Source organism: Apteryx mantelli, chromosome 1, assembly GCF_036417845.1.
Source record: "Apteryx mantelli isolate bAptMan1 chromosome 1, bAptMan1.hap1, whole genome shotgun sequence".
NCBI classification, from domain to species: Eukaryota; Metazoa; Chordata; class Aves; order Apterygiformes; family Apterygidae; genus Apteryx; species Apteryx mantelli.
The window spans coordinates 185,622,221-185,634,711 of NC_089978.1; the positions used below are offsets into that span (position 1 = coordinate 185,622,221).

The following is a 12,491-nucleotide window of genomic DNA, read 5'->3' on the forward strand; positions in this document are numbered from 1 at the left end:
CAAACTCAAAATTTAATTTTTTTTCCCCTGATGAAGCACGTTTTTTCATATGGAAGGTAAAATAGTTACTCAAGAAACTGAAATACGGTAATGACAACTATTTTGTTATTTATACAAGATTTGCTTCTATGAGACCGCCCAAAATGTTAGTTTACATTTACTATTAACAAAAAAAACCCCACAAAACAAAAAAAAGTTTGGTCAATCTAACGGCTTCAATCTATCTGGTAAAGGCACAAAAATGTATCTTAAAGTCTCCCTAGCAATTTGTACTATGTGAACCCAATATAAAACATTCTTGTGCTTTACTGAGTATAAATCATATGTGAAGTATTGTAAACTAATATTTATCACTGTGTTTATAAGATATAACACCAACAGACAGCACCATGAAGAGAAAGTCAGTAAGAGCTATAAAATACTGTGATTTAAATATTTAAATTCACCTTTAAATTCAACCTGTGATGTATTCAAGTTGTACAAACAAAGTGCATAAAACATCTAAATAGGGTTTAAATTAAAAAAAAAAAAATTACACTTGTGGAAATGCATTTCCACAAGATCTTCATTATCACAAATTAACTTCTGGGATGACTGATAAAAGAAAGCAGTTACCTCCAGAAGATGACCGGTCAGAGGTCTCCAAAGAATCTCAATCCTGTGCATGTTAACTAGTCCCGTTTCCAGTAATTTAGCAACAGCAAAAAGCGATGGTTCCTTTGTAAAATGGAATTTGAACACATGACTCTGAGGTAACTGAAATAATGTTAGAGCCTTTCTCTACATTATATTTTATAAATTAGGATGTAGCTAGTCTGCATGAGAGTACTGTATTTCATAAACTGTTGTGACAATATTCACAGCATAAGTAGCAGGACTGGAAGCTTCCATAGCAGCTGCAGTACTTCAAGAGAAGCCACAAGGGGGTAGCAACAGAATACCACGAAGAATATTCTTTTCATAATTTTTCACGTAGTTTTCTCCTAGTTTGAACATGGAGCCAGAGTCCTAATATTCCTTTCAAAACTCTCATTTTTATAAAACTGGTATGAGGCAGGACTACATAACATATTTTACTAGCAAAATAGACTTGTTTTCCATCATGACTTTTAAAGTCAGAAATTATATATAAACAAACATTATAGATTATTTCATTTAAGGATCCCCTTCTGCTTTATCTTCCCTCAGCTTCACAAATGCTCTGCAGGAATATGTAAATTTCCATTTATCAAATACATATGCAAATATTTACAATAGACTTCTAAAAAGAAAAACAATAATAAAAAAACAACATATATTCAAAGTTACTGTTGCACTGGAATTATTCTGCTCTTCACTGTTCCCGTTTATGCTGATTTTTTATTCTCTTTTTCAACCGATTTTAAACACCAACTACTTATTTTAGTTTATTTTCCTCTCTCTGCCTTAAAGAATTGAACTGATGCTATAACTGTCAGATATTCTAAACACAGAAGAGTTTAAATCAAACTTCTATTTACTTATTTTCTGTCACTATTATCTCTAGTGTAAAAGATCAAGCAACAGGGCTTTCAGAAACCCTCCTCTGGAATTAGATTATGCCTAAGAGAAGATATGTTCAATCCTCTTCAATCACAGGGTCTTTAACAATTCTGGGCCAAAAGTTGTTTTCTCGGCTGCCAGAAATTCTATCATTTTCCCAGGTAAATAAGAACTATCAGGCTTTTTTTTAATATCAAAATTGTCATGTTTATTCTTGAAGTGTATTATTAAAAAAAAAGGAAGTAAAAATGAGCACCTCACAGAATGTACTGTGCCATTCAAAATACCTAACCTCTGAATTTAAAAGGGCTTTTTAAAATTTTATCTACCGTAATCTGATTAATGGAAACCCATGACATTCCTTAGTTAACAAAAAACGTAACAGGAACACAGTGAAAATGCTCAGAGGATTTAGTAACCATACGAACCATTTTAATCAAGATATTTTCTGGTTCTTAACTTATTTTATAGTCTAGAGTATCAAATGTATTACTGGCTTAATATTAGAAGCAGTTAGCTTAAAAAACAAGCAGACAAATCTTCTGCCTGTCTCACAAAAACATCGAAAAGGAAAATAAAGGACTCTTTTTTCTACCTTATTGTTTCCGTAGGCCATATCCATGGCTTCCAGAGACAAGGAGCAAAGGGCATTTATTAAGTGATGTAAGGACACATCATCAAGATACCTGAAAAATAACAGCTATCAAAGCACTGCCAAGTTTGATACACACACATTATTTTAATTATAAGATGAGGTCTCTTACTGTGAGCTTTCAAAAAGCCTCGAAAGTATGTTGGATATAACTGGCAGATCAGTCATAACTGCTGTAGTCAGAACCTAAAAAAGAAACAGAAATTTATCTTATAGATTGCAACAGCAAACACTGCATCATCATTAAGCTACAGAATGAACAATCATGCTTACTGTACTGGGCCCTTCTACAGCTCTTCCAGGCTTTAAGGCACCCCCAACACCTGGCTTCAATCCCAGAATCCACACAAGATGCTGAAATACAAAAGGATGATTTTTCAACATAGATTTCTATAAAGTGGTAGAAATATTTAAACACATTATTTTATATTTATTTACACAGAAATATTTAGATCTCGGGTATTAGTGTTTCAGCAGAGAAATCTCTTCAGACAGAAAGGAAACTAACACTACCCGAGTTAGTGGGCAGCCAGCCAGCCAAACAGAATTCAAATGAAATGCTACAGTACTTATTCAAGGCAACTCAAAGTACACCATGAGCAGAATCAAAGCTTTTTCTATTGCTCACATAAACACTCAAAGACAAATTATAACCAAAAAAACAAGGCATCAGAAACCATACACTTATTTCCTATGCCATACCTGAAGAGTAGCCAGGACAAGTTGCCACGATGTACCAAGAACAGCTCCATGGCAGTGGGCTAAGCTGAGTAATGTCCTCATACACTGGATATTTTTTGAAGTCAGCTAAAAAAAATAATATTGTTCTACAATAATAATGTTTCTAGGAAACTTGCAATTTTTTTAAAATTTTTTTACTAAATAGCTTAAAGATTACATTTAAAATTAGCACTGGTGCAATGTATCTGTTTTACATAAGTAATTCATCCCTCAGTCTTATCTTGCTGGCGTTGAATACAGTTTGATCAGTGCCTTCTCTCCTCCCAAAAAGTCACATTATTTTCAGCGTTACAGAAATTACAGATGTTTTCATACAGGTGTCTAACACACTTTGAATGAAATGGTTATCTGGGTCATACGGCCCTGACTATTATTACAGACTTTAAGCACTGGATCAGGATACAAAAGGAGTATATGGATGTCAATAAATGGTGACAACATTAAGTCTCAATTATGAGTGTAAAAAGAAAACATCAGTAATACCCTAATGGCCAAGGCTGCCCTACAAAGGGTTGGAGAACGCTGCTTCACATGCATACACAGCCATTTTGGATGAGACCACCTCTGAGCTCTGAGACTGCAGACCAACACTCAGCTTATGCCACTTCAGAACACTCCCAGCAGAAGCTTTCCCCTAAATTTTGAAGAATTTTCAAACCAAATCCCAGAGCTTCTCGCACCTGACAAACTTGGTTTGCTTTAGGAATTGTTTCCTGGTGGAAAAAATCATGGCGTAACTGGGTGTGCCTCAAACATTTGTGCAAAGGTTATTTTTAGGTCAACATATTTAACGAGCACTCTATGTGTTCCTGTTCCATTAAAAGAAAAACATTTCTCCTTTGTTTTGTCATATCTTAATGTGTTAATGAAGAGTACATCCAACAAAGTAAAGGACTTGTAAACTGTGTGGCAAACACTGGTGACAGTATGTACAGTATAACAATCTGAAGACTTTCTCTTGGTGGAAGAGGATCAGGTTAGGGATCACTTAAGCAAATTGGATATACACAAGTACATGGGCGCTGATGGGATACACCCACGAGTACTGAGGGAGCTGGCTGCTGTCATTGCTAGGCCACTCTCAATCATCTTTGAAAGGTCGTGATGATCAGGAGAGGCCTGAGGACTGGAAGAAAGCAAATGTCACTCCAGTCTTCAAAAAGGGCAAGAAGGAGGACCCAGGGAACTACAGGCCAGTCAGCCTCACCTCCATCCCTGGAAAGGTGATGGAGCAGCTCATCCTGGATACCGTTTCCAGGCACATGAAGGACAAGAAGGCGATCAGGAGTAGTCAGCATGGATTCAAAAAGGGGAAATCATACTCAACCAACCTGATACCCTTCTGTGATGGAATGACTGGCTGGATAGACGAGGGGAGAGCAGTGGATGTTCTCTACCTTGACTTCAGTAGCACTTTCCACACTATCTCTCATAACATCCTCATAGACAAGCTGACAAAGTATGGGCTAGATGAGCTGACAGTACGGTGGATGGAAAACTGCATGAACAGCAGAGCTCAGAGGGTTGTGATCAGTGGCCCAAAGTCTAATTGGAGGTCAATAACTAGTGGGTGCACCACTGAGCATCTCTCATATGATAAAAGGCTGAGAGAGCCGGGACTATTTACCATGGAGAAGAGAAGACTGAGTGGGGATCTTATCAATGCATATAAATATCTGAAGGGAGGGTGTAAAGAGTATGGAGCCACACTCTTTTCAGTGGTGCCCAGTGGCAGGACAAGAGTACAAACTGAAACACAGAAGTTCCATCTGAATCTAAGGAAGAACTTCTTTACTGTTGTAAGGGTGACAGAGCACTGGAACAGGTTGCCCAGAGAGGTTGTGGAGTCTCCATCCTTGCAGATATTCAAAAGCTGTCCAGACATGGTCCTGGGCAGCCTGCTCTAGGCAACCCTGCTTGAGCAAGGGTGTTGAACTAGATGATCTCCAAAGATTCCTTCCAACCTCAACTGTTCTGTGATTCCATGATTCTTTGAATCTCACCAACTAGACTGAGAACTTTTTTCCAATACAGGGGAAGCCAATCATCATCCTCCAGGAAGGGAAGAAAAAAAAAAAAATCAAGTAAATATTAACAAGAATAGAGATGCTTCCATACAATGAAAATGATTACTTGCCTTCTTTATTACTATCTCAAGGCTGTGAATACTGAGAGGTCAAACACTGCTATTTCTAAGGGAGCTTTTCACTGAACTTGCCACTAAGTTTTACCATTTGGATCCTCTGGAATAATAATCCATCCATGTAAATCCCATTCAAATGGATTCTTCTAATTAAAAAAAACAACAGTGTATGCTAAAATATGCCTGGCAAACACAACATAGTAGAAAATAGGTCACTGACTTCCTGTCTGGAATTAGAAAATAGCCTCTTGCATTTTATGTCATCCAGCTACTTGTGTGTTTCAAGACTGACTCTGAAGTTTGCTATCTGGACACCGTTTTTTTTTCCTGCATCATCCAGATCCTTTTTCTGCACTTCAAAAATGAGACTGTCCTACCAAAAAATTTCTTCAGCCCATGAACATGATTCATTTTGGTTCCTTTTATTATATAAGGCCACACAACCAAGTTCTCTGCAGCAGAGACAGGACGACACAGAAATCATGAATTCTGAAATTGCTATGCTTTGTTTTGCAGCAAGAGGACTTCAGAGTTTTATTATTTTCCCTTTTAATATTTAGCTCTGACCATTTCTTAAAATATATGTCTTAAAATACCAATGATGATTTGAATAATTCTCCTCTAATCACACTCTGTGATGTAAATCACAGTAGAGATTAATCAGAAACCCAGTGTGCTTTTCTAACTAGGAGATAGACTGAGACATGTTGTGACGCTATTTCATTGAACTAAGCAGAGAACAGGCTACATGTAAAGGTCAAACCAGGTAAAACCGAAAGCAATAGAAGCTCCTGACCGAAGAGTGGGTCATAAGCAAGACAACCATAGTATATAGAACTGTGAAAACTCACAGGGGAACTGGAAGATCAAAAACACAAGTTCAAGTACTCCGGCTTTAACCGCATCTTCTCTACAAAGTCAGAGCCTGTCTCACAACAAAACTTACAAGCTAATCTTTGCACGCAGACACATAACAGAGCTGAGATCCAAGGGCTTTCAAACAAAATAGGCAGGAGCTGAACTAAAATTCAGATAAAAGCCTGGAGCAAACCTTCTTTACAATTACAGAGCTTTGCTGTCTAAATTAAGAGCCTAAGAAAGTATTTCAGATAAACAGCATTCTTACAAACAAAGATTATCTGTTGTCTCTTTTGAGACACAGTGAGATGCAGAAAGAATCTGTTAAGCAAGACAGAGAACATTTACAAGTTTTACTTACCATCACTGTTCCCTGTGGCTGAAGAGCTAAGGGCTGACCTACTGCTACAACTTGCTGATGAGACTCGCTTGAGGGACTGATCATTTGAACATTCTGTCCCTGAATAGAATACGCTAGAGGAAAATAAAAAAAAATTCCAAACTTAAAAGCCAGTACTCACTGTAGTAACAACCACCACATTCTGATAAACAAATTTCTGTGAATTTTATCACAGTACTAGCTTTAAGGTAGCTCACTACATTGAGATCTTCAAATATATTTAGATTATTATAGTATTGTTTTACAGGGTTAAAGGAACCAGTATTAATTTGTCCCTCATTAACTACAAGGTATGGCTTGCAACTTGTTAATATATATTACGTCCGAAATATTTGTGCAAGCACATACAGGTTGAGTATATGCCTCAACTCAGTTATGTGTATAAAATCACTCTGTGCTACTGTTGTACTTGTGCAGTCTGAAAATAAAGGTGTTATATCTGCTATGTTGTGATGTTTTTCCAATACGGGTCTATAAGGGATCCTTTTTGTAACTCAGCTGTAGAAAGAAGAGTAACATACCAACCTAAATATAAAAAGGTGAAGCTCACTGCTTCTCTCCCCTCAGAAAATCTAAAAAGCATATTATAAAAATATCCAGACATAATTTATTTTATGTTTCTAAACTACATTTGCAACTTGCAAAAGTACTGCACTTTAGCAGACAACAGAACCTCACTGTTAGCACTGTTTCACGGACTCACGATCTAATAATATACTCAGCTGGTGGGCTGAAGAAGAGGTTCTGGTCCTTGTTCCCAAACAAGGGTATTTTCATTTTATGTTAGAGGTCTACTGTTAGACCCATGTGCATATTCTCCAGGTAATTCCATTTCTAGCTATATAATAATTCAATTTCAAAATCAGAAACAGAGTACACCACCATCTAGCATATCCCATAACTTGGTGCTTGTAGCACTCTCAGGATGTGGGAAGCATCAATTTATTCTTTGTAAGCTGAAGGGAGCCAAGAACTTAAGACCTGCCATTTACTCAGTAAGTACTACAGTCACTAGACAACTATAGAAAAGACTGAAGTACACCACAAATGAAGGAAGTTCTATCCAACTTTGGAGTATCTGTGATTTTTGCCCAGGGACTATCCAAGAGTTTGAGTGTCTTAACTACACATCATACAAAGCTTTAGGATAGTAGATCTTCTTACAATAGGAACTTTAGATATATGTTAAACATTCAAGGAAGTAAGTTTTAGCTTGAGTAGAACAGTACCTAGCAGGCTTAGGATGCTGCAAGACTAAGACTAAGATCTGAAAGGCAGGCAGTCTAAATCCTGCCTGAGGATTCTGACTAAATTAATATAACCAAATACTTCATGCCAAAGAACACTACTCTTATTTATGTTTTCAACCACATCTTGAGAAAAAAGTTGGGGTTAGAGTTATTTTAACATGGACAATACATGTAACAAAACTAAACATATTTGAACATATAATAAAGGAAATGTTTATACATACATTTGCTGGACAGAGCTGCAGTTGTGCTGTTTAATACAGTAAGGGCATAGTGAGGAGGCAAGGATCCTTTGCAAATGGCAGTGATAAAGGCATCTCTTGACGTGACAAGACCTAATCTTCCACAAAGTGCAGCCATGGTCAACTCTGCTTTTAAAATATTTTCAGTGGCAGCTTCATCAGTGCTGAAAGAGCATATATCATTTAGTAGGAATTAATCTACACACAGAAAAAGCAGCTAACCGAATGTGAAAGCAATGAGAACTTACACTTTAAAACTGGCAACACAATAAATGCTGAAGAGCAAGCATAACCAATCAACAAAATTATTTAGAATCATTTCCTATAAAATTGGTCTTTAGTTCTGAATGACTTAGCACAAAGCAGACTACAAGGAGATATTTAACACTGACTTCAGAAAAAGGGGGTTGATAACTAAAGACTCCTAGAAAAGGGCAGTTAAGTTGCCAAAGTTTTTACCTACTAAACAGCTATTCCACTTCAATGGAAAGACTGTATAGTGCTAACAAGTACTGAAAAATTATTTAGCCACTTTATCAACAGTAATCAAGACTTGAGAGGAATCATTTTAATGCGACAAAACATTCAGTCAAAATAAAAAAGAATTTAAAAAATGAAATCGTTTAAACATAAGACTTTGAAAATGTAATTAACTGCTCTCTATGTATTAAGAGCTCCATGTGCATTACAAATATGTACAACTGCTCTATGTACATTAGAGTTTTATGCCACACTTTCAGGGACTTGCACGTAGTTTACTCCTAACAGATCCTCACTCAATCTACCCATCACTAACACACAAACTTCTCTGGTATTGTCTGCTTATGTACTATGAAGAGCTCTCTGTCATACTCTCTCTGTCAATTTGAGCAGTTTCAAAACTCAGTTCAAGATATAACTGGGAACACCATCTATGAAAGAACAAGAGATACAAAAGATGAAATACCTTGCATCAAGTAGGAGGGATAATGCAGCAAGAAGACCACACCAACATGCATTCACCATTTCTTCCCAGACAGGTCTGCTAACTTGAAAGAAATGTATATACATGTTTGTAGCAGAAAAATATAACTGAAAGTTATTAAATAAAATATTGGCACCAATGCACAATGCTCACTGCTGGATCTTGTAAAGTGTATTTAAAAAACATATATATGTGTGTGTGCATATACATATAAATGTATACACACACACACACACACACACCAGTACCATTTAAACATCCACATTTAAAATAACATGGCTGAAGTAAAAAAAGTCATCAATGCAACTCCTAATATGGAAACTACACATTAAAGGTACTTTTCATTTACATTTCTCAATACATTCCCAGCATCACTTATCAACTTATTCATCAGTGACCTGGATGAAGGGACAGAGTGCACCCTCAGCAAGTTTGCTGATGATACAAAACTGGGAGGAGTGGCTGATACACCGGAGGGCTGTGCTGCCATTCAGAGAGACTTGGACAGGCTGGAGAGGTGGGCAGAGAGGAACCTCATGAAGTTCAACAAAGACAAGTGCACGGTCCTGCACCTAGGGAGGAATAACCCCATGCACCAGTACAGGTTGGGGGTTGACCTGCTGGAAAGCAGCTCTGAGGAGAAGGACCTGGGAGTGCCGGTGGACACCAAGTTAAGCATGAGGCAGCAATGTGCCCTTGTGGCCAAGAAGGCCAATGGTATCCTGGGGTGCAGCAGGAAGAGTGTTGCCAGCAGGTCGAGGGAGGTGATCCTCCCCCTCTACTCAGCCCTGGTGAGGCCACATCTGGAGTACTGCGTCCAGTTCTGGGCTCCCCAATACAAGAGAGACACGGCACTACTGCAGAGAGTCCAGCGGAGGGCTATGATTAGGGGACTGGAGCATCTCTCTTATGAGGAAAGGCTGAGAGAGCTGGGCCTGTTTAGCCTGGAGAAGAGAGGTCTGAGGGGGAATCTTATCAATGCATACAAGTATCTAAAGGGAGGGTGTCAAGAGGATGGGACCAGAGTCCTTTCAGTGGTGCCCAGCAACAGGACGCGAGGCAACAGGCACAAACTGAAACACAGGAAGTTCCATCTGAACATGAGGAAAAAACTTCTTTCCTGTGAGGGTGACAGAGCACTGGAACAGGTTGCCCAGAGAGGTTGCGGAGTCTCCTTCTCCGGAGATATTCAAAACCCGCCTGGACACGATCCTGTGCAATGTGCTCTAGGTGACCCTGCTTGAGCAGGGGGGTTGGGCTAGGTGATCTCCAAAGGTCTCTTCCAACCTCAACCATTCTGTGATTCTGTGATCACCAAATCTAATAAACTCCTTTGTGCTTACCACATAGAATTAATTGTACTGCACACAGTGCTTACACTAAATTACACAAAAGACCCTACAAAGGCATATACAACGATTTTAAGACTTTGTCTATAAAAACAAGCATGCAGAAGTGCATAAATTAGGGACATGGGGTAGGCAAGAAACACACACTGAAATTTTGCAGTGATGGAAAGACATCTCTCCCCTGGCATTTATAATTCTCCAGGTTCCTGGAACATTTTTTCATTTCTCTGACCTAACAGGAGAAAATTGTAGGTCTCACAGACCTATAATTTGCCCTTATCATTCCCACGCTCCTGCCTCCCTCTGCCCTGCCGCGCCGCTGCGCAGAGCCCGTTTGCCTCAGCACCATGGAGAGCTCCACGGCTGAGGCGGCCAGAGCCCGCGGCCAGGACGAACCCACTTCCCTGCTCTCTGCAGCGCTGATGCCTTGGCACCAACCTCACCGCCACAATCCCGCCTTCCTGGTACACCATGTAAAATCGCTCCAGGGAGCCAAGCCTTTCTGCATGTGCATATACTGACTCCTCATATGCTGCACAAATACAAGCCCCTGTTATTTCTGCTTCTAAAGAAGGTAAGTTCTTCCCTGGATCCTTATTTAACATCTCTCCACTAAAACATGTGTCTTCTCATCTTGTCACTAGAAACAGAGTTCTGTAATGTGCTTGTAACTGCCACATTTCTTTCAGTCAGGATCTCTGTTGTGACCTTCCTGGATCTCAGTGTTAAGCAGAGTTAAGAACACAAGAAGGCAGAATAGTAGTCCTGGAGAACACAACACCTATTATCACTCCCTCTGCTGTCCCAATCCCACACATACACGTAAATCAGTATTAAAACACCATAAGGAGACTATGGCTAAAGTGCTATATGACAGAAACAGTACATAAAAGTCAAGTATCTTTTTATAACCTACTGCTGTTCTGTTAAAACAAACAAACAAACAAAAAAACCCTCCCAAAATTAGAAGTTATTTCAGAAACTTTAAAAACTATTTCCAAATATTTGTTCAAACATAATTAGAAATGATAAAAATCACTAAAAATTACTATTTCATTGAAAGCTTTTACATAATATTTCAAAACAATAAATTTAAACAACAAAGCATGAATTATTTTAACCTTCCTTCTCATAAAAGTCAAAGTAATCTTAATGATGTAGATGCTAGAATGTCTCCATAAAAAATTTAATAATAAAAAGAATGTACATATATTAAACATACAATTGTACTAATAAGATTTCATTTCTTGTGTTGTAATTTGTGTTATTTGCATTTTCAAATACCTAGGTCTTTGTCTGATTGGTCAGATACAGACTGCAAATCTTGCTTCTCTGAAGACTGTGCTGATGATGAGGCTGCCTCTGTTGTGATCTGACTGACTGTTTCAGCTTCTCCCAACTCTCCTTCAATCATGGTAGTGATACCCCGGACAAGATCCAGTAAACAGTGAAATGCCACTGACATGGCATAGCCTTCAGGAATTGTAGGTGGCTCTACTTTGTCCAGCATTTCCAAACTAAAAAATGGAAAGCATTACAAGTAAATGTGTAACAGTACAACTGTGACAAAAAACAATAAGAAAAAACAAGTTTCCAAACACCCGATAACTACAAAAAGGCCCCAAATATCATCCTTGGAGAGTTACAGAAACTCCAGAAAATAAACTACTTCACAAATTAAGTTACTAATTAAAATAGTAAATAAGTCACTAAATAAAATAAATAAAAGGGTAGAAACTCCAAGTATAGTATGTGGATCTGCAAATAAATATTAAGACATTAACACATATAAGGAAGTGTCACTGAATGAATTCTGCTACTCGTATTCTCATTCTGCTTAAAGCTACTGCAAAAGAACCTTTTCAGAAGAATGTACAAAGAGGAAATAAGGCGGTGTGACAGTGTGAATATTGTTATAACAAATTGAGAACAAGTCACATGTTCCGTGATCATTATCACTGAGTCCATAAAACTGGAAAACCCTGCCACTGGAAGATAATATATGACCAAATATTCATCACCTCCCATCAACTATGTTAAATGCATATGTAAACAGTGAAAGTTATTTGTACAAAGAGGAACGGCTGACATTATTCACTGCCAAATGCCCTGCAATTAAAACATCACTATTCTAGAGCTGTTGTCTCATTGCCACTTTTCTTCATTTTTTTTACCTTAAAAGCACATAAAGAACTGCCGAGTTACAAATCCTGCAGGAAACAGACTGTAGTTGCTACAGCACCAGTGTCTGCCCAAGGAGAGTCAGTCCTACAGAAACTACCTACCACTCCAACAATCAAAAACCATTTTTCATGATTTGGTCTACAAACCACTCTTAGGGCCAGGCACTCCAGCTACAAGTTAAAGACAC

General features: G+C 38.2%; 1 protein-coding gene across 5 annotated transcripts in view; it reads right to left on the reverse strand.

The window, feature by feature from the left end:
* The window catches only part of MON2 (MON2 homolog, regulator of endosome-to-Golgi trafficking), an 83,790-nt gene that overhangs the window by 37,642 nt on the left and 33,657 nt on the right, over positions 1–12,491 (reverse strand). For all 5 annotated transcript variants that reach the window (XM_067314209.1, XM_067314199.1, XM_067314192.1 and 2 more), the window contains 9 exons: positions 11,405–11,637; positions 8,754–8,835; positions 7,790–7,971; positions 6,277–6,389; positions 2,876–2,980; positions 2,447–2,527; positions 2,286–2,359; positions 2,117–2,207; positions 616–717 (listed from right to left, as the gene is read on the reverse strand). In XM_067314209.1, the coding sequence (XP_067170310.1) occupies positions 616–717; positions 2,117–2,207; positions 2,286–2,359; positions 2,447–2,527; positions 2,876–2,980; positions 6,277–6,389; positions 7,790–7,971; positions 8,754–8,835; positions 11,405–11,637 (1,063 nt within the window). The remainder of the gene's footprint in view (positions 1–615; positions 718–2,116; positions 2,208–2,285; positions 2,360–2,446; positions 2,528–2,875; positions 2,981–6,276; positions 6,390–7,789; positions 7,972–8,753; positions 8,836–11,404; positions 11,638–12,491) is intronic.